We start from the raw sequence: 27,416 nt of genomic DNA on the forward strand, positions 1-27,416 counted from the left end.
GGGTGCTCACCCCCCTTAGATGCCCCCGAGAATCACCGCCGCGGCCCGAGCGCCGCAAAACAGGAAGCCAGGCACTACGGTGCCTGACGCGGGGCGGGACTTCCGGTTTTGGAGGGAAGTCCCGCCTGCCGCCGCGCACCGATTGGCTGCCCGCTGCCGCCGGGAAACTGGAACCAAAGCCGGCTGAATCCCTGCGGCCCGGGGCTCCCAGGAGTGAGGGAGGGCCCCGGGGCCGCCAGCAATGCCGCAGCCAGCGAGGACGAGCCCCCGCCCGCCAGAGACCCGGTGAGTTTGGCAGTGTCGGAGGGAAGGGCGCCGGGACACATTGCCGGTGTCCGCCCCCCCCCCCAAGCAGCGAGACCTCGCGCCTGTGATTATTGAGAGCCTGCGAGGCTCTAGGCAGCCAGTGATTGTTTAAGGCCCTAAGAGGGCAAAGGGGGCATTTCCTTGTGCTTCGAGTCCCCAGGAGGGGGACTCCAACATGCCCGCATTTGTGCCCCAGCCTAAGAGAGGCTTGAGGCACTCCCAGTGTTCCGGGTCCCCCGTGAGGGACCCCTACAGCCCAGTGAGGCTGCATCTGTGTTTCACGAGCCCAGAGAGGCTCAGGGGGACATTTTACTTCTACAGAGCCCCGAGAGGCTCACCTCTTTGCACCACATTGTTCTGGCCAGAGCCTGCGAGGCTCCAGTGGTGGCCCAACAGTGTTTCCAGTTGCCCAGCACTTTGTGGGCAACTGCCACGTTTAGGACACTGACTTTGGACACAGGGCGTCCTAGCCCTAGAGAGGCCAGTTGGCCTAGGGACTGCCACAGGTGGTGGCTAATGTGATTTTTGCTCTATTGTGTTGTCCTGCACCGCTGAATGTTATTGATGCATCATGTGCCTTGCTCCTTACACCGCTGAACGTGTGTTGATGCGTCATGTGTTCCTTACACCGCTGAATGTATGTTGATACATCATGTGTTTTGTCCCCAGGTCTATACCCCTAAATGTATGTTGATATTTAGTTGGTTGTTCTTGCTAGTGCAGGTGGTGCTAGTAAGGTCCTGGTTCCCTGCGTGACCTGTTCCTAGGGTGGTTAGGATTGCGTAGGGGGTACTTACCTGATTACCAGTAGTTACTTGTATTGAGCTACAGTGATTTTCTGTTATATTCTAAGTGCTATTCCAAGGGCGTGGTACTGAGCTCGCCCCCTGACCAGAGTCCCAGGACCAGTGGACTCTATTGTGCCTGCCCTGACAAATTGCTGGGACTTGTCTGATCTCTCTTGGGCCCCTGGGGCCTCGCTGAAATGTGCCTCGCTCATTCCCCTCGGCAGCTCGTGCACGGCAGCCCGTCCAAGCCTCGAGCAGCACCGCTCTCCCCTGAGCCGCGCCGCTTCGCTGGGTCGCCTGCATCCTGCCTTCCCCTCCTCTTCTGAGCCGCACACATTGGTCGCCCCAGAGAAACGCTTGTACCTTGCCGGTAGCCCGCTCAAGCCTCGAGCCGCGCCACTCTCCCCTGAGTCGTGCCGCTTCGCTGGGCCGCCCGCTCAAGTTTACTAAGAAGGTCACTCGCATTATCCTTGCAACCAGGTCGGGAGGTACTGTCCGTTAGGCTCTATGTTTAAGTTCTAGGCCTACAAGTATTGTGTTCTAAAAGTGCTGATTCCTGACAGTGGTCCAGGTGGCCCTGTCTTGTAAATATCCCTTGTAAATTCTGCCCGTGCCTCTGGCACAATGTAAAGTGTGTGTTTTATCTAATGTATGTTTATTGGAATACAAAGGCTATTTTTATATATACCCTTGTGTGGAGTTTCCTTTGTGGTGGGCCTTGGGTGTTGTTGCTGGGGTGCGTGCGCAAATACTTAACTCATATCGCCTCCAAGTTTAGCCTTGCTGCTCGCGCCACGTTACCTAGAGGGCGAGTAGGGGTTATCTTGGCGTGTAACTCCCTTGCTCTGACCTTGGGAATGGTGATCCCTGACTGACCTTGACGCGAGTCTTGGCCAGCCAGGATCCCGTTTCTAACAAACAGGCAAGTACAACACAATTTCAGTCTTTGGGACCAAAGGTCGGTAAGGGTCAGGCTAGTAGCAAAACTGCACCACCAGCCGCACAGGGGCAGTTGGGTGTAGAGGTCAAAATCGGAGTTTGGCTCAATGCGTTTCAATGGAAACTGGGGGTACTTGAAGCACCACTGCTTGCAGGCAAGTAGATCGGTTGCAGGGGCCAAGCGTGGGTGGTTAGAACCAGCACATGGGGAGGCCACAAAGCAGCACAAAACATACACCGCCGGAGGCACAGGGGCGGCCGGGTACAGGTGCAATTTCAGTGTTGGGCACCCAATGAGTTTCAATGAAGTTTCTTCTTTTGAGGAAACAGGCTGCAGGCGTCGAACTGGAGGGTGCAGGCAGAAAAGTAGCAACAGACAGGTAGGTTGGGGGTCACAGGGACACCGCTGGTCACGCTCCCTGTAGCCCAGGGGCTGCGGGTGCAGGGGTGCCTTTAAATGTCAGATTCCTTCTTACTGGGCCAGTCGGGGTGTGGGGGGACCCTTCAGGTTAACACTGCAGGTGCCGTTGTGGAGGTCAGGAGAGGCCAGCCATTGTAGGGGGAATTTTAGGGGAATAGCAGGTAGGGCCAATGGCCACCTTATCTGGTGTGACTACACCCTCATTTATGCCACCCTCCTGTGCAAAATCCTAGTCCTGATTGGAAGAGTCTTGTCATCTTCAAGAGGGAGGGGACTGAAAAGTGTGCTTAACTTTGCCAACTCCACCCCTCAAGTGGAGTAGGCGAAGGTGGGCAAATCTCAAGTTTTTCCTGCCCAAAGTGGGGGTGTAAACTGGGGGCTGTCATCTGCTCCTAGGAGCAGACGATGGGGGTTGCATTACAAAAACGGCAGGACTTTGGAGCACTGGCCCATCCTAGGGGTGGAGGTGTGACATATGCGCAGGATATGCATGGTTTCTGGTCCCAGAGAGCAGAGGCTCTCCAACCAAGGGTCCAGAAACAGGTCTGTGTGTAGCAGGCTCGCCACACTACGTTCAGTAGGTTTTTAGGGGGCACCTCTGGGTACATGTTTCAAGAAATCCCACACAAGAATCAGTGTGGATTTCCGAAAGGAGTAGTGTAAGTGTGGGAGACAGAGTGTGGGAGACAGAGTGTGGGAGACAGAGTGTGGGAGACAGAGTGTGGGAGACAGAGTGTGGGAGACAGAGTGTGGGAGACAGAGTGTGGGAGACAGAGTGTGGGAGAGTGTGTGAGTGTGTGCGAGTGTGTGCGAGTGTGTGCGAGTGTGTGTGTGTGTGAGTGTGTGCGAGTGTGTGCGAGTGTGAGTGTGTGTGTGAGTGTGTGTCTGAGAAGAGGCAAAGGAAGTATGAGTGAAAGTGGAGCAGAGTAGTAGCAAAAAATATAAGTGAGTAGGGCAAAAGTGTAGAGGTAAGAGTAGGAGAAAATAGGAGAATGTGAAAAAGCAGGTGTAAATCAGTACGTTTAGGCATAACAACAGGAGTTAGATTAGAGGTGAAAGTAAGTAGCAGAACAGGTAGGAGTGAAATTCTGAATAAGTGAAGGGGTAAAAGTAGGAATGGGAAGGAGTAAGTGTAGGATAAGAAACTGATTATGTAGAAGCGTACACAGGGGCAAGATTTGGAGTAAGTAGAAATACACGTAGGAGTGAGAGTGGGATTAACAGTGAAGGTAGAAATCAGTAGGAGTCAGAGTAGGCACAGATTGGAGTAGGAGTAAGGAGAAGTATGAGGAGAAATATAAGTAAGGGGCAAGAACTAGGAAGACTGATAATAGGATAGGCTTGTGAGCCTGGATAGGGAGGAAGAAGAAGGGAAGGTGTGCTGGGAGGTTAAGAGGTGGAAGTAAAAATAGGTATGTTAACAATGGGAGGAGGTGCAAAGAGATAGTTATATATATGGGAGAAGGGATAAGAGATGAAGAAGTAGGAGCAAGTGTAGGGTGGGAGTAGGCAACAAAGGTGCCACTCTACTGCAACCCATTCGAGTTTCACCATGGAAGCACTGTAATGGAAGAACTCTTAAAGTGGATTAATAGGCCTCACAGCTAAAAGCAAGATGATAAAGAGAAAATGCGTGTGTGTTAATTTCAAATTGACAATAACAATTCAATCAAGTAATGGTAGAAGGGAGCTGAGACAAAGTATCCAATGGCTGAAGAGGGCTGAACCAAAGCCGAACCCTGTGTAATGTATTTTGTTCATCGCATGATCTTTGTAAGAAAGCAATTTCTACATTAGAACTAAAATAATTATAGTGTGAGATAGTAATTTATTTTCACATATCCTGTCATACCACGTAAAGGTAGAATAAGCATTCAAACTATACTCCTGCCCATTCATTCTACTGAGTAGAGGCAATTATTTAATTGGTGGTCAAATTTGGAGGCCTCAGATCTTACATTCTACTCACCATAGCAGGATTAGGGAAAAACATCTCTGTTCTGTGAAACAAAGGCAAATCAAGATTTGCAGTACACTATCAAACAGCAAAAAACCGTTTTTTATTAAGGTTTAATCTTAACGTCAGTAGATGCAAGAATGTTCAAGTGAAACCTGCATTACAAAAGTCAAATTGAAAAGGCTGTAGAGAGCAAGATTTCTGGCAGAAAACAGTGTAATGCACAAATACAAGATGAGGAAAAGGGTGGGACGATCGCTAGCCTAGCTAGTCAGAAGTTAAAGAATGGTGGACGTTAGTTTCACAATGACACTGTAAGGAACCTAGCTGCTAGGCTATGGAAGAGACCGGTTTAAGTATTAGTCCGTCCTGTAATTGACTTATCAGAGTACCCATATGTAAAGACTTTCAAAAGTAAACTGTTTACATTAAGGGGGGGGGTCATGTATCCAGTTCACAGTAGTATACCTGATGCACTCTGTCCTCAAGTTACTGTGAAACAATTTTACATATGTTTTTCATGACATTGATGCACATATTCTGCACAAATCCACCACTTGTTACCCTAAGTTATGGAATAAGTGTTTTCTTTCTAACACTTAAGGCACAATAACCACATACTTAACTATTCTATCAATGTTATGTTATGTTATTTTCAGCCCACCAGAACGGAACTATTAAAAGACTACACAATTAGGAGTTGCTGCATGGCATATTATACTCTACAAACTTATGCTAAAGAAAGGAGAATCAGAAAGGCATGGGTTACCTACTGTTGGCAACTAAGCCACTTGGGACAATGTGTACTGTGTGTACGGTTAATTATTAAGCGAGAAACTAGTAAGATAAACATATTAAAAATGAAAAACAAAAAGGTATCAAACAAGATATCATGAAAACAATTCTAAATACTCACTCGTGCAAAGTCAAATGCATATCTATAAATAAGTTTGAAATTTGCAGGCTCGTTCAATAAAGATCTGAGGTAATCCAATGAATCTCTTAGTTTCTCTGTTGAGTGACACCTAAAACATTCACGAAAACAAGGATTTAGGTAGAAATAGAAGTGGTCGGAAAATAGGTTACAAAAAAAAAACCAAAGCAATATGGCAAAGTCAGGGCTGTGTTTCGGGCAGTCCTAATGGAACAAAGTAATAATAGGAGAGCTATCAAAAATTTCTCTCATTATCCTAAAGCATTTACTCATGGGAGCTTTCAGAAAAAAAGCAAACTATGATTTCAAATTAAAAACAAGATAATATTATTTTGAAAATGTCCGATGTCAACACAGTTTTGATGCCGCAATTGTTCTGGCTTGGAGGAACAAAAAATAAATATCCACCATTCACACAAAAATGCATCAATGTTTCATTTACCACTTTCCTTCCACGCTTTGGCAGTATTAAAAACAAAAACTACCTACTTCAGTTGTATAAGTAGATTTTCCATTTAGAACTGCCCCTAATACATCCCCTTATCTGTGGCATATATTCTGTGCCTGCAAGACCCTCTAGGCTACCAATGGGTCGGTGCTTTAACAGTAGGCATTGTAAGTATAAAGCTAAGGAATGTTTCTGATAAATACATTTTATTTTGTTTATTCTACTGTAAATCTTTATCTAACAGCCAAATAATCTATGAAATCCAATTAGGTAATTATCGATTAGAAAAGCTCTAGTCAGGTGAATCAATATAACAGAATCCTTGTATTTTCCTGACGAGATTTTCTTTACACCTAGTTAACTTGGAAGTTAAGAGGTACGCAGCAATACAGTATCATAGATAATCAAATCGTCTGATAGAAAGGGTTAATTCACTGTTCTTTTGTTAGGCGTTCTCAGTAAAGCCCAGGGACACCCAACAAGAGAGTATTCAATTTAAACAAATTGCAGATGAAGATAGTTGGTTCAGCCCCCTAGGCCCTTTTTGGGGACAAGTGGCTGCTGAAAGACTATTGTCTTTTTGCCCACTCTTATAAAATATGCCAAAGTCATACAGTACATGGGTCTTAGGGAAAATGTATTGTGATTTCATAAATTAATCCTGCTGCATAACTGGAGGAAGATTCTATCATCACTGTCCGGAAAACATTTAATAAAATCGAATTCAATAATTATAATAATGCAAATAAGTGTTCCACTTATAACAATACTATGAAGATTGAAGAAATGAGGATTGCAGAAATTCTGATCACAACAACAAATACCCCGAAAATAAACTTCTGGTTTATTCTAATTTAAATCTTTTATAACTGCAACATTAATTACATCAACAGTCTCTTATCAAACAACTTTAGCATAATCAAATAAATTGCACAAAACCATCAATATTCCCAGCATTTGAAACAGAAATAAGTTTTGACTTAGTGTTCCATTATTCCTTTTCTCCAGTATGAAAAGGTAAAGTACTTAAGTTAGACTTATTCCTTATCCTTTATTGAGCATCAGTTGAGAAGGACTGATGTTATACCAAAAGGTAGCTGATCAAATGAAGCATTCAAGTAAACAGTAGAAACTTTATTTTTAAAATAAAAGTTCGAGAAAGCACATTGACACGCGTTCTGGATTTCTCTCAATAACTAAGCACAGGAATTTGTTTTCTACACCTCCTGGCATTAAGGACATTGTCACTCTACCAAGAGGAGACCAAGAACCCGGTGGAGTGCAACCACCTGCAACTTAACGCATTACTTTAGTAAGGTGCGTTCTAGATAACCATCAGTCCTGTGAAACCTCACTGGCATAGTTAGTGCATGGGTACTCGTAAACATTTGCCCAGGGGCCACAAAGTATGGTGTGTGGTGTGACCGAGGGCCGCACTGTGGCGGTAGGGGTTCCTGGGTGAGTAAGGAGGTCTAAAAAAAAATTAAATAAACAGGCAAGCATTTATTTGCAGGTTAACTAAAGTTAAGTGGTACAGGACACCACAGTGGTTACTTCATTTAAACCTGCAAATTAATGCTTGGCCGTTTATTTAGCATTTTTTCTGAACATTAGCATTCAGCAAGTAAAACTGCAGCTCGTGCTACTGTTCACAAGTGGGGTCACACAGTCAGGAGGGCCGCAAGCAGCCCCCGGGCCGTATTTCGAGTATCACTTAGTTAGTGGAACCCTTTTTTTTTTTAAACACAGACATATACTCAAGAACATTAGGAAATTAGGATTTCTTTTAAACATGTTAAAATTAAATCTCATAATCTACTGCACATAATATGAATAGTAACGGTTATAAAATAAAGATAGCAGTAATGGCATTTGTCAAGAGGCATAACAATGGAAAAGATTGGTAATATTAGGACAGCATTTTAGGGTTTCTCTACATTGATGGCCCCAATCGTCCCTTTCCTTGACTAACTAAGCTGATCTTAGCACTGAACGTATTCGATTATCATAAATGGTCAACCCCACAGCAATGGAAGCATTGTTCATTAAAGACAATCGCTGTCACCAAGATGCAACAAATCAAATATCTTAACAATATTAATAATTGTGCATTTATATTTGAAGCATTCACTTAAATAAATGAACATGTATAATCTAAAAGGGGATACCAAAAATATAAAATATATAGGGAGATTATAACATCCACGGAATTGTAATGAAGCCTTTTCTATGAATATATATGTATGAAATTCATGCACAACAATAAATGGGAAAAAAACAAGGCTATATCTTATTAAATTTTTTATTTATTGGAAATGGCTGCAAACAATACATAAATTAAACCAAAAGGGGTTAAAAGCCTAAAGCAGATTACAAATGATTACATAAAAAAGAAGCTGCTTCTCTTGGTCTTGTTCAAAGACATAATGTTATGAAAACACATGGACATTTTCAAACTAGCAGCACCGGGAAATAAAAAATAATACACAGATGAGAACAATAATCATTCTTCTGAAGTGGGTAGAAGAGACCAAGAATTGTTTTTACATTTCAGTGAAGACTCATGAATTTTCGCCAGCTGTAGAGAGGATGGTGAGAAAGTCACAAGTCTCTCAAAGAATGAAGAAGCGGAAACCACAGGTCAAAATGGTCTCATTGAGGATGTCGAAGACAAAACTGAAGTATTTTGCAGAATACCACCAATTTAATCTGAAAACTGTAAGTGTTCTAGTCCTTACTAGGGCTGGCACAAGTGATGAGCCACGTAACGGCATTAGTGGATTGCCGTACATAGCCTCTTCAACAATGGGCAGCTGCAAAGCAGTGTAATATTCCTGATGCATTCCAATTGGTCGAATTATTTGCCAAATGCCACAGCAAATTATTGGTGATTTTTCCAAATGCATAGCCAGATACACTGTTTCCAAATAGATCATGCAACAGAAAACAGATCTCATAAGGGGAGCTTGAAACTTGCAAAAAGAGAAATTCAAGATCACGCCTAAACAAATATCTGTCCAACAGATATTCTCAAAAGTAGTATGCCATGACTTCACAACATGGGTGTTCAGTCAGACAGAATTCATTCTCATCTAGGTTGGCTTTATTTCTTTACTATAAAAAATATATATAGGACTTGCACAAGCAACTATTAAGGAGTAATTAAGATTTCAGCAAACAGTATGAACACAACAAAAGCAAGAAAGAAGGAATAACCCCAAAAACTGTTGTAAAAGTCAGGTAATAGGCTAGATACTATGGTTTTAAAAACATGGACTATGCTTTCTGTGTTTGATGCTTGATTTTTTTTTGCCATAAATCAGCAAAATGTGTTGGGCAATGAATCAGCAGAAGGATTAGGTCCATGTACCAACTCCCCCCTCGCTGCCCTAAACTCAGTGCTTAATCTCCTTGCTGCCCGCCGTGTCTCTCGAGCCTTTCTTGATGTTGCTTCTGTGCCTGCTTTGTAGGAAGCAGACTGTATATACTATACCAAAGTAAGGTATAGTGTGCACAGAGGTTCAGGTTGAGGCTGCAGGTGTCGTCAGGAGTCTCGAGGGAGGTTGGGCTCACCAGATCCCAGGTCAAGATTACTGGGGAGACCTCACGGGGGAGGTGGACCATTCAAACTCAGGTCATGTGCATTGAGTGCAGAGTAGTGCTCCAATTTGGCTGACGAAATGAGGAGCAGGACAGTTTTTAAAAAAGAAATGAATCAAATGGCTGCATTATTAACGACTATAGCGGACAAGGAGGAATTAAGGAAAATAAGTCTTTTCTGGACAGTTGCTAACTCTTTCGGTAGGCTGTCACCTCAATCTTACTTGTCTTATCATTTAAAACCTAGGCTTAAGAATACATTTATGTATTTAAGGCTGGGAAGATATCCGACAAAGGATGGTATACCAAAATGGGAAAATCAATGGTCATCGAGCCTTTGCAGGCTGTGTAGGCAAAGGGAGGAAACATTAACACACATAGTAACCTTATGCCCAGCATTGGCAGAGGCACGGAAGTTGATCCTAAAATCAATTTTTTAATGAATTAGGAATTAGAACATGCAGGCAAGCAATTGGGGCCAATATAAAACTTATTTATCCCTTTGTTAAGTTCATCATTATTGTTGAGAAGAAACTCAAAGACGAAGAACAAGTAAATAACCATTTTTCTTGATATAAAAATACTTAAAGAAACTTATTTTAAGAATTGCTTAAATCAAAATGTATGCCAGTTGAAGGCTCTATTAGTATAATTTACTATAGTTATGCACATTGAACTTTATTATAGCTTGCAAATGGAAAACAGCAAAAAATGTATTTATACTTGTATTTCCTACTGCTAACACCTGTCACTTTAGTTAAATGCTGCTATAATAGTGATTGCTGCTAATATATTGTATTTTAGTTAATACCTGTATTTTAATCATTGTGTAAACGTTTTAATATTATTATGGAATTGATTGTATTAATGCAATTTTAGATTATCATTTTAGGACGATAATAACTTTGTGCATAGTATATGTTTGTTTATGTTGGTTGCTTTTATCTATCCTTGTTTGTAATGATTTTAATTAATCAACAAATAAATACTTACCGTGGTAAGGTTGCAGGGCAGGTCCTCTGGGCTCTGGGGGTTGCTGGCTGATGGACTCACTGGGGGACTTGCTGTGGGAAGGACTTAGATGGGACAGGCCAGTAAGGCTGTGTCCTCTTCTCCTTCCTGGGTCTGTACGGATCTTCTGTCCTTCTTTCTTCCTCAAATCTGAGAAAGCAAGGTTCAGGATCGCCCCATAATACTAGATTTAGAGGCGTTAAACGGGATGTGCAGGTATGGACCAATAGGTACCTTGCTTGGGGTGGGTATACCCCCTATTATGCCACCCTCCAGTGGTAGTTGGCATGAGAATCGTCCTATTGGGCTGAGACCCCTCACTTTCAAGATGAGTGCTTCAACTCGCCTCCCCCACCCGAGGGGTGAGGTTGGCATAGGTGGGCATACCTCTCTTCCTAGCTTAGATTTCCCAATGATTCTCCTGCCCAAAGTGGGGGCCAGAACCAGTGGGAGCCAGTTGCTGGGGGTAGCAAAAGGCAGGGACAGCGTCCAAAGGCAGCAGAGGCCTTTGAAGCTTCCCCTTTCATGGACCCAGCCCATCCTGTGGGAGAAGGCATGACACCTCTGCCCAGGATGGGCTTTGGTTCTGGACAGAGAGTCCAGAAACTTGTCTGATGGTGGCAAATGGTGGGCAGCCATTCAGGAACCACGCCAGGGCTGGTCGATTTTCAGGCATTTCTAAGATGCCCTCTGAGTGCATTTTACATTACATTCCACACTGGCATCAGTGTGGGTTTAATGTGCTGAGAATTTTGCTACCAAACTTCCCAGTTTTTAGTAAATCCATTATGGAGCTGTGGAGTTTGTAGTGACCAGCCACCAGATCATACACTCTTTATGGCGTTATTACAATTACAATGTCTAAGAAGGGACTCAGACACTGTAGGAGTAATGGGCTCATGCCTCTGTACCCTCACCTTAGTGCTAGTGCACCCTGCAAGGTCTTAGGCAGTGGATTGCAGGCATGGCACAATAGGTGGTGCAGCCCTTCAAGGCCTTCCTTGGTCACAGTGCCCTTGGAACCTATGGTACCTTTTACCAGGGGGTTACCTGTGGCTAGAGATGTGCTAATTGTGTATACAAAAGTAAAGTCTTGGGAAAGAACACAGACCCTGGGAACCAAATTTTTAGGGACACAAGGACATCAAGTCAGGTTGCATCAGAGGTCAGGCAAAATGTGGGGGGCAATCATGCAAAAAGGGGCACTTTCCTACATGCTTTCTATGCTGTGCCCCTTGATTTGAGTCCGTACTTTGGTTCACCTGTGCTTTTCATCTGCCCGCTTTTCCTTCTGTGCCCGTTATTTTTAAGTCCGTCTCTGGTATTCTGTTGCAATCTGCCGTTAATCTGTATCTTCTGCGTCTACCACCTTTGCTGAGCCCAGTGCTCGTCTTTTGCCGGTTTCTCTTTTTGTCCCCCATTATTTTCAAGTATGTGCCTGGTTATCTGTTGTAATCTGTTGTAACATGTGCTTCTGTGCCAGATTTCTTTGCTTTGTCCTGGGATTTTGAGTCTATGCATGTGTTTGTAAAGTGTGCTTTTTGGATCACTGCTCTGCGAGCTAGCCCACCTTGCCGGCTGTTTTCCCATCGTTTGCTGCTCCCACCTCCCTACGCCTGTCCCAGTACCCACTTAACGGAGGCTGCAGTGCAGGTGCATTGAAGGTGCGTGGTCCCTTTGGCTGTTGCTGGCGCTGGTATCGTCGTGGTGCTGACATCTCCTGACATCCCTTGCACCTTCTATTGCAGCGGGGTCCCAGGGTCAAAACCGCTCCACAGCCGTTGCCTGCACTCTGCACTCGGACTACAACTCCCAGAGTGTCATCTGTCACCCCCAGCTGAGTGAAGGGGAGGCGTGTCACTGCGCATATAGTGCTGCCTTTCCCCGCGGGACGTAGCTGGACGAAGCCCGGACTAAGGGCGGGCCTGTCTAAGGCCGTCAGAGGCCGAAGGAGGCTGGGCTGGGCTGGGCCACCCCCTTTGGTTCTCAGACTTAAGACTCAGGAGGATCACCTATATGCAAGGTAACAAGAATCACCCTGCTATAATGGATTCTATTGTGCTGTCTGTGGGTTTTATATAGTTATACCAAGGTCAATTGGCCGTCCTTGTTGCACAAAGAGTAAACGGAGAGGTGCAGCCGGAACTCTGGATGACTTTATCGTAAGGGCCGAGTCTCTGCTGACGCATGAGATTCAGATGACAGAGAGAAGACTGTCCCTGGACCCTGCTGCATCACAGTTACGTCTGTCGCTGGGGGGCCAAACCAATCTTAGTATACCAGACACAGTAAAAATACCATTGACAATAGGTGGCCCTAGTACTCAGAGTCCAATTTTGTCAACCTCGTCACCTCTGGACCCTTTGAATACACTTGCCCTAGGTGCGCCTTCTACCAATACCCGGGGGAATACTGAAAAATCCTCCAGACACCACAAACTAGCAGCTCAACCAGCTAAAAGGAGGAAAAATGCTGCTAATACTACAAAGACAGCGCTTAAATCGAAACCTAAACACATTAATAATGAGGCATCCACCAGTATTTCGGAAGTTAACGTGACCGTGACTACAATCTCTGTTGCAACACAGACAGATGATACCCCAAATAACAGTTGCAATGTGGCCGATATGGGTACTGGAACCTCGGATTCTGTAATGGAAGGGTTTGAAACAAGACTGGAATGCATAAAGGAGGCGATTGTTAAGAACTTTGATTTGCTCTGAGGAAAATTGATGCACCTGAACTTAGCTATAGATAAGCTTAGTGGGGAAAAGCTGAACAATGTTTTTTATTGCAGGGGAGGGGAACCCAACTATATAGAAAACATTTGTAGCGGTTAGTCGCGACAGTGAGACGCAACCATCTAGTATCACTCCCCCCACAGATACCTCCTTTGCTACCTCATGTGCATCTTGCGGCTATCGAGGTGATTGTCTCTCCCAATGGGGGCAGGGTTGGGCACAAAACAATCAGGTTACATCAAAACTAGACAACATAAGCAATTTGAACTTGGCCATAGGAAGCGCCAATTACAATCAGTCCCAGTCGGGCATCACTGTGGCCAACCTGATTAATGACACTAGAGAGCGCCTTAGAAACCAAAACACAAATCCCAATACCGATATCTTGAACTAACCACCTGCCTCTAGTCCCTATGTGCTAGTCCTGACTGGTGTCCCAAACCTAGATGGGGGCCAGAGAGAGTCTTGGCCAGACCTCCGGAACAAATCCGTAGACTGGCTTCGCAAACTTAAAAACTTCGACCCATCCTTAATGGATGAAATTATTATGGTCAGGAGAGTAGGGTGGGTTGGCCAATCGAACCAGAGTATTGACGGTGACTATATTGTTCTCAATTTTAGAAGACCACAAATGGTCCTTCGCTTATTAACCATCAGAGCACAAACCTTCACCACCAATACAGACATTAGTGCACTCCCCTTAGGCTATTTTTATAAACCGCTAGTAACATCAGCAAGGGGTCCGGATGCACATTTGTTGACAGCTAATAGGTACCATGAACTCTCTGACCTGGATACCCAAGACTGACTACCACTGTCCACACCCAATATACAGGCCCCCGAGGGGGATAGATTGAGCACTAGCACCTTAATGCATAACAACATAGTTGAGGCAGTTGTACCCAGAGTTAGCAGTGGGGCCGATTTGAGCGTCCTAAGCTGGAACCTGGCAGGGTTACGAACTAGGCCTGATAACCAAGACTGGATACGCATAATAGAGGACCACGACATAGTCATGTTCCAGGAGACCTGGTGCACAGAAGACCTATATGTTGAAGTGTTTCATTGTTTCAGTGTGGCAGCCTCAAGCCCTAAAATGGTTAGACCGTCGGGCGACCTGTTTATTGGGATTAATGTGGCTGCTGGTGGTAGTTTTAAGGTCCTTCCAACCAACAGCCAAAATTATCAAGCTGTGCTTTTTAAAAGTCGAATCGGTCTTCACTTGGCGAATTTTTATAATAATGATTTTTATTCTGTTCCTAATAAGAATTTCATTGGGCTTTTTGATTTTATTTCAAATTTGGACACTCAGTTTAATATGGGGGGCCCTACTGGGGTTTTATTAAGGGGCGATTTTAATGCTAAATTCACTAGTAGGGGGCTTGACAGGGAGATGGGCAATTTTGGGCCATCTGCTCGTAGGGGTGCCGAACTGGCTTTGTTTTTGAGATCATATAATTTAGTTAATGTCATGGATCTGGTAGGTGGGCTCAATGCAATTGGCCATACGCATCCAACATTTAGGGGAAGGGGATGTTGTTCGACAATAGATTTTGTTTTCATCTCCCCCTCACTCGAAGATCAACTAAAAGGTTGCAGAGGTCATTGCTACGGACCATTGGGATCATAACCCCATCAATATATTGTTGAGCTGCGCCCCCAGACCCGTGTTCCAGATTGAACACGGGGCTACAAATCTGATCACTTCGACTGACAACCTAAGATTACTCTGGAAGGGGGTCGATAGCGGTAAAGTGTTTACGGAACTAATTAAGGGTAACATGCATGTCATTAACTCTTGCCGGTCACTGCAACCGATACACACAGAGGTAATCCAGGATTTTACTAAGTTCTGCCATGCTACAAAAACTCTTATTAAAACCTGTAACCCAAGTAGGAAGCAGCCCTAGATGGTTCGACGAGAATGCACACTGGCTAATAGGAACCTACGTAGGGCCTTAACAGCCAACACGAGGTGCGCCACTGATGTTCAGCTGGCTAGGAAGGAATATAATACAATGATTGGAAATAAGAAGAGGGTTCTCTTGACAGAACGTTGGGAAACCCTCTCTGAGGCAGCCAGTTCAAAAAAGGGCAATATCTTCTGGGCCGCAGTAAGGGACCTTAGATCAATGGGCCAGTTATCAACCCCGATCAGTTGCAACATTTCTAGTGAGTCCTGGGTAAATCATTTTTCAGGAATTTATGCCACCCCACAATCAGAGATAGAACATGATGTGCCCGGTGTATTGGCCTCTACAGAGCTAACTCTCTCAGAAGTACAAGAGGCCATCCAGCAGAGCCTAGGGAATAAAGCACCAGGGCCAGACGGGTTGCCAATTGATCGAATTAAATCGAACCCAGAGTTCTGGGCCCCATTGCTTTTGAATGTTTTTAATAGTCTGACTTATGCCACCTTACCAGCAACATGGGCTAAGAGTATTATAGTACAGATTTTCAAAGAAGGAGACAGGTCCCAGCCGAGCAATTACAGACCAATATCTTTAATAGACAATACCCTAAATATATGGAGAGAGTTCTGTATACTAACATTTTAGACTGGACAGAAGCAAACGACATTGTAGAACCATGCCAGTTAGGCTTCTGGAGCAAGGTGGGAACAGTTAAACAATGCCTCAACCTTAATTTGGTTATCGGAAAATACACCATTGCACGGAGAACACCGGTTTATATGGCATTTATGGATTTGTCCACAGCTTTTCACCTTGTTAACAGGGCGAAGCTGTGGACAATCCTTCTGGCAGGTGGGCTGGATGAGCCGCTGGTACACTTCTTAGCGTATCTTCACAAAGACATTCATGCACAGGTGAAGATTGGCATAGGAGGAGAGGTTTCGGGAGTAATTGAAGTAGGAAGGGGGTAAGACAGGGTTGTGTCTTGGCGCCCCTTCTCTTCATCATTTATAATAATGGGCTGAACAGTTCTTTGAAAACTGCTACCCAAGATGTTCCCATAATTAATGGGAAATCTCTCCCTGTGCTTTTATACGCAGATGATGCGGTCCTTATAAGCCGCACTCCAAACTCCCTGCGCATTTTAGTACAACATTTTGTAAAGTATATGAATGGCCTGGGCCTGCCTGTCAATTTAAAAAAATCTTTTTTGATGTGTAGTGGAAGCGAGAGTTAAGCACTATTACAGTGGATGGGCAAAAATTGACAAGTACGTGTTCATTTGTTTATCTTGGGTTGGTCTTTGCTGCGAACGGCTCCTGGAGTGAGCATTTAGCCCATTCCAGGAGCAAGTTCTCAAAGGCCACCAACTCAATTCTGAGTCTCCCTCGCCCTAAGACCACTGGAGCTATTTTAGCCATTCAGAAAATGTATAAGCTATAGTGCATCACTGTGGCTACATATGGGGCTGAGATTTGGGGTATTGTAAATAGTTCATGTTTCCAACAGGAAGAAAACGGGTTCTGTAGGAAACTGTTTGGTATCCCCATCTCGACACCACAGTATATATTTCACAGGGAACTTAATCTCAATTTTATATCTGATTTTATTTGTGCGCGACCAGCTCTTTTTTGGCTTTCAGTATGTAAGAATCAGGCTGCTTCCCTCACACAAGAGATTATTGGGGATTGTATAAGGTGTGATAAATGGATAGATATCCCTTGGCTGAAGGGAGTGAAACAAAGTTTGCGTAGCATCAATAGGGAACACATCTTCTTAGATTCTTGTACAGTTGATGTTGTGTCCAAAAAGGAATTGAGAGATGCTCTCTACTCCCTATTTAACAAAGAAAGGACCGACCTAGAATCTGTGAAACCATCCGTTCGCAATTATATGTCTATTGAACAGAATTGTTACCCTATGCATATACATCTCATCTTACCCATGAGTCTCTGGGATAGGAGCCTACTGTTCTGCCTAAGAGCTGGAACCGTCAGATTCGCACTGTGCTTTCCTCTTGGTTACCACCCCAACCTTACTCAAACACCATGTTTTTGTGATGGGAGGAGTGGTCAATCAATTATTCATTTTTTATTTTTTTGTAAGTACCACATCAAATACTCCAAGTGCCTTTTAAACTCTTATGTTAAAAAGAGACGGCCTATTAGTTTGGCCGGGGCCTATCTGTGTATAGTAACCCTGGATGATGCAGACTTGATTTCTCGCACATGCACTTTTCTTAGAATTGCTATTAGAACACGTAAGTCCATGCTGGATCCCTGAGACTTTTAGAACGGCAAAATGTTCTTATGGTTTTAGCTTTATTCTTTCCAAATGAAATTACTTTTAATAGGCAGATTCTGATTTTTAAAATATCATGTAATATTTCTGTATATCTTGCATTGTCATGTGTTTTCAAACTCCCAGATTGTTGTTTGTATATGTCAGGACTTTGGGTTCTTATGGGTACCAAGGTACCCGAATAAAGTTTATGAACTGAACTGAAGGTGCGTGGGCAAGCCTGTCTGAGGGTGTCCGCAACTGGACCACACCGAGAGCCATGAACCCTGGTTCCCCCGCCATACAAGGATACTCCTGGCTTAGAGCTCAGTGACTTGGACTCCAAACTCTGCAACAACAACTTCTGATGCACCTCTCCTCGCTAAATAGTGGGAACTTTCACATGCAACACCGGAATGCCCACACACACAGCTGCACCACTCACCACGACTGCCCCGGAACAACTCCACTGCCTCCTGCTCAACGCCAGATTGATTAGCTAACGTCACCGAAATCTTGGACACCATCACCTCTCTCATGACGTCATCTTCCTCTCCGAGACCTGCTCAACCCAGCATCAAAATCCCACATCGCCACGCTCAACGGCTACAAGATAGCATAGATGGACAGCAACAACAAAGATCATCATCCACAAAGACTCCACTCACTTCACCAACGCCACAGAAGGCACCACTGCCACAGAACACACCAACCTACCATGGAACACCTCAACTTCCACCTTAGAATAGACCAGGGGTCTCCAACCAGTAGCTCGTGAGCTACTGTAGCTCTACAGCTACCTCAGAGTAGCTCACCTCTGTGCATTCCAGCTTATTAAATTAGAAGCTCTCAGTACAGAAAAGATTAGAGACCCCTGGAATAGATGGCAAAACCACCATCAGAAGCACCCAGGTCTACAGACCTCCAAGCCACACCCCGGGCTTCTGTGACGCCATCCTTGAATTCATCGTTCCCCAAGCCATTGACACTGAACACTACCATCCTCCTCGGAGACCTCAACTTTACCCTTGATTATCCCAAGGATGCCAACACAGCCAACTTGCTTGAAAGCATGATCATTGGCCTCACACAGCTAGTCACCGACCCCACACACACACATCGCAGGGCGCACTCTGGACACTATCTTCACAGCCAGCAACAGAATCAGGTACAACTACACTACAGAGTTCAGCTGGATAGAACACACAATCGTCCACTTCACCTTCACAGAAGCCCCCAATGCCACCAACCGACCACCCAGCACCCTCACAGTGCAGGTGGAACAAAGTATCTGAAAGTCAATGGACGACATTCTCAACACCTCCCACCCCAACCAACCAACTAACCAACCTGGAACACGGTACCAAGAACTTCATTACCTGGATCTCCAACTGCACAGATAAAATCGTCCCCATCAAAACCACCAAACTCAAGAGATCCACCAAACTTGTCAGCTGGTACTTCCTGGAACTAAGAACTACAAAATGCAAATGCAAGCAACTGGAAAGAAAATGGTGCACCAGCTAGGAGCCAATCGACCGGACCACTTTCAAGACATCACTCAACCAGTACCACTGACTGCACAAAGACAGGAACGCCTTAGTCGGCTGCATCAAAGCCAGTTCCAAACACAGCAAATAACTCTTAACCATAGTTAAGAAGTTCTCCAACCCCTCAGCGACAGAAAACAACATCACTCCCTCCGAAACACTCTGCGACACCCTGGCAGACATCTTTCATGACAAGATCTCCACCATCTACAAAAACTTCGAAACTCAGCCCAATGCCGCCAACATTCTCTGCCTCCTCGCTAAGAAAGTCGCAACCTCCGATCACAGGATCACCGCTTGGAACCGGCTCATCATGCAGAGCACCACTGACCTCATACACTCAGGAGTACCCACGGATCCCTGTCCCCACCACATTTTCAACCTTGGCAACAAGACTATCAGCATCAACCTCATAGCCATCTTCTACACATCCATCGCCTCAGCTACCTTCTCAGATGAATGGAAACACGCTAAAGTCAAACCCCTCCTCAAGAAACCGTACGCCGACCCAGACAAGTTCAAAAACTACCGGCCGATCTCCCTGCTCCCCTATCCAGCCAAGATCCACGAGAAGGCCATCAACCACCAACTCACGGAACACCTCAAGAACAACTTTCTTCTGGATTCATCTCAATCCGGATTCCACACAAACCACTACACTAAAACCGCCCTAATCGCAGACACTGACTACATCAGAACCATCGTTTACCAGGGAGAAGCAGCTGCCCTGATCTTCCATGACCCTTCAGCAGTTTTCAACACGGTTTCCCACCACACCCTCAAATGGGTAGCATCCTTCCTCAACGGAAGAACACAGAGAATCCACCTGCCACCATTCCCCTGAGAGTCCAAGAACATAATCTGTGGCTCCCCTCACGATTCATCACTCAGCCCTACTCGGTTCCATACCAATATCCCCCCCTAGCCAACATCGTCAGAAACCACTGATTGAATATAATCTCCTACGCAGACACGCAGTTCATCCTCTTGCTAGCTAAAGACCCTTCTACTAACGAGGGCCAACTTCCACCTGTGCATGACCAGCGTCGACGACAGATTTCAAAACAACTATCTCAAGCTAAAACAGACTTCAGTCTTTGAATTACAGAACTTCTGGAACACCACCTCCCCATGGAACAACTCCTGATGGCCTGCTGAACTGGGACCTTTTCCCACCCCCACGGACACACCCCGAACCTCGGCATCATCCTGGAGAGCAAACTCACCATGAAGAACCAGATCAACACAGTCTCCTCTGCCTGCTTCCTCACACTGCACAAGCTACGTAATATCTTCAAGTGGCTCCTAGTCTCCACCAAATGCACCGTCACGCAAGCGCTCGTCACCAGCCGCTTGCACTATGGAAATGCACTCTACGCAGGAATTACCACACACCTCATGAAGAGACAGCAGACAATTCAGAACTCAGCTGCCAGCCTCATCCTCAACTTCCCCAAACACACATACACCAACCCCTCACCGGAAGAAACTCCACTGGCTCCCCGTCCACAAAAAATGCCAATTCAAAATTCTGACTCGCGCCTATAAAGTCCTATTTCATATCTACTTTTGACCAAATAACACTTTCAAACAGTTTCTAAGGGGAGGATTAAATGTAATACAGAAACATTTCATGCTCTCTTCAACAGTTAGTACATACATATCAACCCACAGGATAATTAATTTCTTATCAAATATGAACCATTTCCAAATAATGTGGGAGGAGAAGGAATTTGAGGAACGAATACGGCAAGTGCTGCAATAGGTTTTCAAGAAAGGCCGGGCTACAAGCTCTGTGCAAATTGGTAGAATCACAAAGGTTTGTCCTAGTGGATTAGGGCATGCAGATGTTCAAATGAATGTAGGATTGTCTTTTGTCAAACAGCTGAATTAGAATGGAAATTCACAAGACGTGTTGAAGAAAAGTCATATATAATTTTCATTAGAACCCAAGGATGTAGGTTTTCGACAATCTTAGAAATGAACGACTGTGAATGGTAAGGAAATTACCACATGCAGAAGCCACAAAAGATGTGGATCTTGTGCTACAGAAAACTGAGGTTCCCTGAAGATGTCCAAGGATTCTTCCGTTGGCTGTCGTAGCATCCTTATGCGAGCCCAACACCTGTCCCTCCAATAGGAAAGGGTTTTCTTGTAACTGAAAGTGAGACAGAACTCACACTCTGCATTGTGGTGGTCTGAAGAGAGGCAAAGATTACAGACGCTATGGCGGATGGCAACACAGAGGGCAATTCCTAAAGGGCATTGTGTACATTACACTCTACGCCGCCACATTCTGCAACATCTAAGAGTGAGCACAGGTCCTCAAAGGGAGTGGGCACCCAGAGGATCATGAACTCTGGGTTGCGCAGCTCTCTCATAAGTGCATCGGCATTGAGGCGGGGGGTTGGAAAGGGAATCCTCAAAGTTAGTCATCGAGCGCAGGTGTCCCAAAGTCTCTCAAATGAGGGAGGGAAAGCTTGACCCGCAAGAACCAAAAGCAAGAGCGTGGCATGTATGGAGTCAGACAGCCCCTTAGGTACAGGTACGTACTCAGTGGTAGAGGAAAACAATCTAACAATGGAGTCAATGCCCATATATATTCTCAACGAAGGATAAATTCACAGGACATCAAGTGACTCGATAGACTTCTTCCAACAACAGCAACTTGCAACACCTGAACTTAATATTGGAGGCAGGAGTATAGAGAGCAGGTGTATCAACAGTAAACCCACACTACAAACATACTAGAACTTTATGACAATATTTTAAGGTTTCTCTACATTGATAGCTCCAACCTGATAGTCACTTGGATAACTAAGTAGATCTAGCACCAAAAGAAGCCTATTAGTCTCATAGACACTCCTTTTCTGAACAATAGAAGCGATGTTCAATAAAAATACAGCAACTACTGTCCTCGTCGCATCAGTTAAACTGTTCTCAAAAAGGCAGATAAGCATTCTGGGGATCATGATTTGCCCTTTTTTTTTACATAGCCCTCAGCAAGGACCCTCTGTCCGAAATCGCTGGATCAAAACCCTTCACTAATAATGCTAAGTTCCAATTTATACACTATCTGGACATTTTCAAAATAAACAACAGTAAAGTCCCACTAACCTTTCACCTACTTATATTCAGTGAAGTGTTGCTTTCTGTTTAAAAACAATGACTGAGAAGTCAGTTCAGTTCAAATAACTTTATTCGAATCATAAAAGTTTGCATATATACATAACAAAAACAGTTAAAAGCATTTACAAAGTTTGCACATGTTCCCTTCCCTAAATCTTTGTATGCCAGCAGAAAATTAATACATTTTAAAATCATCGTACCATTCCTCATCACAATTTATACAATTGACTAGTTCTTAGTGGTGCCTGCAATCAGTATATCATTTACACTGTTACATGTTTCACAGATTATAGCATTTTTGGATTGAAAGTGCGATTCGAATAAAACTAAGCAATGTACTTGAGGTTGCAGCCGTTGATAATGTCCTCAAGTAGTTAGTCAAAGCCCTCCTGATAGGAACAGCGCCGAATAGCTTTCAGTATGGGCTTAATAAAGTGTGCTCTGGGATCTGTATAAAGTGAACAAAACAGCATAAAGTGCATTGTACTCTGTTTAAGCAGATTGTTACAGGGACAGGGGGCTAGTCTCACACCAGCCAGCCACTTTGAGATAAGCCACTAAAAAGTGCAATGTGCCCAACCGAAATCTAGTCAACAGAAAGCGAGATTGTACATGCAAAGTAAAAGACAGGTAAAATTGCTGGTGTCATAACGCCCCACCATCTAACATTCTCCAGTCTGGATTAGACATACTTAATTCAATACTGTATGCATTTTTTATAATCATTTTCATGTTAGATTGGATGGTGTCTGGGTTATTGTAATATTCATCTAGGCCAATTTTATAAAAGGTATCCTTAACAAAACGTAACCTAGGAGATTGCATTATCCAAATTCATACAGTCCTTAACCACATCGCTGCTGTGCATTTTCCCCTCCTGTGCTGTTTTATGATGAATTCCATTGTTCATGACGAGCTCAGCTCGTCATCGGCACAGCTCCACTGTGCCTCATAACGAGCTGAGCTCGTCATGAGCATGGAAGGGGTTAAGGATACTCCTAGAAAAAGTCAAAATTTCTGAAGACCAGATTTTCCCCCATAAAATTTGTGGTGCGAAATGTATCCTGTCTTTCACATATTCCAAGCCCATCTCGGAATGACAAAATGATGTTGAAGAGCTACTAGGGATCATTAATAATAGTTTAAAAAATGTATTCTCTAAAGCCTGAAACTGGTAATTTATGAGAACACCAAACTCTGACCCCGTAGGTAGCCACCGATAAACATTTTGACTTTTATAGAGTTATCATTTCTGCTACCGGCTTATGTCCTAGCTTACAAGTGAAACGAAAGCCCCTCTATTATTCTATTGGTCTGTTGTGTACAAGCTCATCCCATTTCAGTTTATTACTAAAACATTGCCTAAATAGGTAAAACTGGGCACCTTCAATAGTTTTTGCTTTCACAGTAAATTTCCGATTTGGTTTTTTTCGGACCGCAGACCATAATAAAGGAGTTACTGAATGTCCAATCTTAGCATAAAATCAGTGAAGGCGGTCAGGGATTTTTGTAGGCTGTTGACTGTAAGATCATTAGGACCGTATCATCAGCATATGATAATAGGGAGACCAATTTACCATCTAGTCTTGGAAAATCCTATTGCTGTTTAATCAGGAATGATTCTGGGCCATTAGTATAAATAAGAAATAAAAAGGGGGCCAGAATACAAACCGGACGAACCCCCTATATGGAGGCGATGGGCCCAGTCTTCTCCCCTCCTGGACCAAAGCGGACAGCTACGGTGGTAGATTAATGCAACCTACGTAGCAGGGTGATGAGGGGTTCTTCAAAATCCATATCTCTCATCTTTGTCCATAGCTTTCCCCTACTCACAATCGAACCCCCCCTGGCCTTCATGTACTTGCCCATAATCAGGGAAAGGTTAAGACAATTTTTGTTTGTTCCCATACCCTTTCTAAAACCATATTGGGTATCAGCCATTAAACCGGAAGCATTTGCCCAGGATTCTAATCTGGCTAAAATCACCCTCCCCATGACCTTACACGAAGAATCTATCAAAGAAATTGGCCTGAAGCATGTAGGGTCGTTCCCGTTACCTTATTTAAAAATTGGTAGCACCGCTGCTTCCTTCCTTGAAGATGGAATGTGACCCACTATTACCGCCTTAAAAACATTAAGCAGCAGAGGCGCCCATAATTGAAGATTGCTTTTGAGCAAATCTAAGGGAACTCCAACTGGACGAGGCGCTTTTAGAGATATGCCCTTAGTTATTGCATCTTCGACCTCACTCAAAGAAATTTTTAAGCTTAATTCATGAGCGGTTTGTAAATTAATAACTGTCTCATCCCTTTGCTCTTGTATTAATATGCCCCTTGGATTAAATATTTTTAAAAAGTGAGTTTCCCAAGCTTCACCCGTTATGGTCGAGTCCATGCTCCCGGCATCATTGGAGAAGAGCGGGCAATTTATTATCTCCCAAAAACTCTTAGAGTCCTTGAGCGAGTTAGCTCTCTCTAGGTCCTCCCAGGCTGTCCTTCTTAATTCATTTTTCCTGCAATTTATAACTTTCTGATAAGTTTGTCTCGCTATTTTTATCAGGGCCATATTCCAAGGAGCGGTTTGCAGAGCTTTCTCAAGTTCTTTGTGGCCTGGAACACTCAGCATTAAACCACCTAATTTCAGGCGAGTTCCGTTTCATGATCGGCTTATTCAATTTTTGGGCCACATCGGCACAGATTATTTTAAAAGACTGTATTACTATGTCTGGGGGTTTGGAGATTTCAAAAGTTAGGGAGGTCATACATTTACTTTGATTTTCTTTAAGAATGGCCTCCTCAAATTGCCTATTAAATTTCATTTGAGCCTTACCCCTTGGTTGCGGTTATAATTTAACGGGCACTCTTTCCCCCTAGCTTTCTGTATTTTAACATCCATAGAAAGAATAAGGGGATTATGATCACTAACGGGATGGGGTTCAACTGCGAAATTATCTACAAATCAGGTGTATTTGCTACAATTTAACAGAGTCAATTGTACTCACACTACCTCCCCCCGGTAGTTTGGAAACTGCAGAGAGGGATTATTATCTACATACAAAGAAAGTTTATCAGAATAATAGTGGTCAATGCATTGCCCTGCGGTGCGTGCTTAAAATGCTGCACAGGTTGGTTTTCTAGGTCAACTACACCACATACATTGTCTGAGCTATATTGGCAAACTGTACAGTTGAAATCCTCTGCCCAGATTATACAAAAGGGTTAGAATTTCGCAGCACATTATCAATATCCTCTTTCAGTGTGTCAATGACCTCCGTATTATTTGGATCAAAAATATTGTAATACCAATCGATTAATAAAATTGTAGTATCGATTAGATTAAAAATTAAGATGAGCTGATACCAATGAGAATTTATTATGTTCTCTATCTTTATCGAGTCGTATGAAAGCGAGATAAAAGTAACTACACCTCCCTTAGCTCTCCCTGCAGCGGATGGGTGTGCATGTGTATTTAATGAACAGTATCCATCAATAGTAACATCAACCCGACACCCAAGTTTCCTGATGGCAAATAATGTCAAATGCTTCACATATTGCAACCAAGTCTCGTCTTTTAATACCAGCAATGTTCCAGGATGTAAGCCTAAGAGGCTGGGTATTAGAATTACAATTCTGAGCCCTGGATACTTCATAAACACTATCAATATCATTAAAATTCAGGGCCCTAAGTGCCTCTTCAACATTATCATTAACAATTGGATCATCGGGGGCGTGGCTTCGCTACGTAGCGTAATGGCCGCTTGATTGAGAAGCTCATTCCTACCTCCCCCATCCCTACAAATCCGCCATACAGATCCAGTCCCACTGGTCACCACACAGCAGCTACCCAATTGCTGACTCTGCCGACCCAACCGCCGCAGCCCGAGACGACCGTGAGCCGAAGCTCTCGCTCCCGAAAATCTGCGGCCTTGAGGGAAGGTGAAGTCTGGCTGTGAAGTGCTCCCAGCGGCCGCTGACGGATCGATGCACGGCCGGTGGTATGAGCCGTGTAGCTGGGTGCTGTGCCTGAGCTGTCTCAGCTTTCATAGCGAAGACAACGAAGGCTGAGAACGGCGGGAAGTGAGGCCTTACGCTTGCGGAGGTAAGCCCACTATGCAGCGCTGAGGGGGCGGGAATGAGGAGCCACATCAATACATCATCCTGACGCGGAGCAGAGTTGCGGCCGCTGTGCGTTGCCGGACGGATCCACACACATCCAGAATAGATCCGTGCTGAAGGAGGGCTGCGCGTTGGACGTGAAGTACCCCCCCCACCCCGAGCAGTGCAACTATTCTTCCTGCTGCCGAGGTGAGGGGACAGGATGCTGCTTAGGTGGGCCCACATCGACCTACATTTGATATGGACTAATATAGCTATCCAAATAGCAGAGATATTGCCATGCCCGCGGTCTCCAAGGTCTCCCTGCAATGCCCTATATCAGGCCTGTTTATACAATACAGACTTCACCCAGGGATCAAAATCCTCTCTGCGTAGTCCTGGGTGGGGCTCCATTTTGGCTCTGCTGATGGTACACTGAGCAGGGGGACCATACACAAGCGCATTAACAAGATTCCTGGCGATGAACTGTCTGCGGAGGGGATCCGGCTCCTTCCTGCGGGGAGCCGAAGGTGGGTAGTGGAGACTCAGAGGAAGATAAGAACTGACCGGGGACCGGTCATAATGTCTGGGACAAAAGGGTCAAAGCTGAGCCAACAAAGTAAACGGGACCGGTTTGCGATCCCTAAAACAACATCACCAGATCCATCAACAAGGGACAAGGCGTCGGTGACAGAGGAGTGCCACCCTGAGCTGACACTTAAGGATGACATGGGGGCCATCTCAGGAGTCCGATCCTCCAGGGAACAAAGAATGGACACGATTTCGACGGAGGTGACACTCATTAGGGCAGACATCCATAAAATTAGCGAAAAGGTCAAGAACTTGGAGGTTAAGAACAGGAGCCTGATGGAGAACACCTCGCAGCTTCAGAATGAAGTCCGAGAGCTACAGAACTTCAGCAAAATGGCAGAAAGTAAGCTGGACGATTACGAAGGTCGCACACGTCGCAACAACGTAAGAATCCTGGGGGTGCCGGAACGGGCGGAGGGGCAGACACCGGACCTGTTCGTGGAGGACCTCATTCATGCACCCAAAGGGCCTGTTCAAATTCTTTGTGATCGAGAGGGCCCATAGGGTTCCTGAGGGGTGCCCGAATCCAGGGGTATCCCCACGACCACTGCTTGCTCGGGTATTGAACTTCCGCTCCGGATTGACAACGCTGAAATCTCCTTTTCCTGGACTTCACGCAGGCAGTTCAGAAGCAATGCAAATCCTTTCTGGACGTTAAAAAGCAGCTAAGCGACAAAGGAGTGAAATACGCCATGCGCCATCCTCCATCAGGCA

The 27,416-nt window shown here is 44.6% G+C and overlaps 1 protein-coding gene across 2 annotated transcripts in view; it reads right to left on the reverse strand.

Annotated features, from left to right (window-relative positions):
• The window catches only part of DCUN1D4 (defective in cullin neddylation 1 domain containing 4), a 365,350-nt gene that overhangs the window by 119,607 nt on the left and 218,327 nt on the right, over window positions 1–27,416 (reverse strand). For both annotated transcript variants that reach the window (XM_086962658.1, XM_086962656.1), the window contains exon 8: window positions 5,328–5,436. In XM_086962658.1, coding sequence (XP_086818784.1) covers window positions 5,328–5,436 — 109 coding nt within the window. The remainder of the gene's footprint in view (window positions 1–5,327; window positions 5,437–27,416) is intronic.

The sequence above is a fragment of the Lissotriton vulgaris genome, chromosome 3_1 (assembly GCF_964263255.1).
Source record: "Lissotriton vulgaris chromosome 3_1, aLisVul1.2, whole genome shotgun sequence".
Classification (NCBI taxonomy): Eukaryota; Metazoa; Chordata; class Amphibia; order Caudata; family Salamandridae; genus Lissotriton; species Lissotriton vulgaris.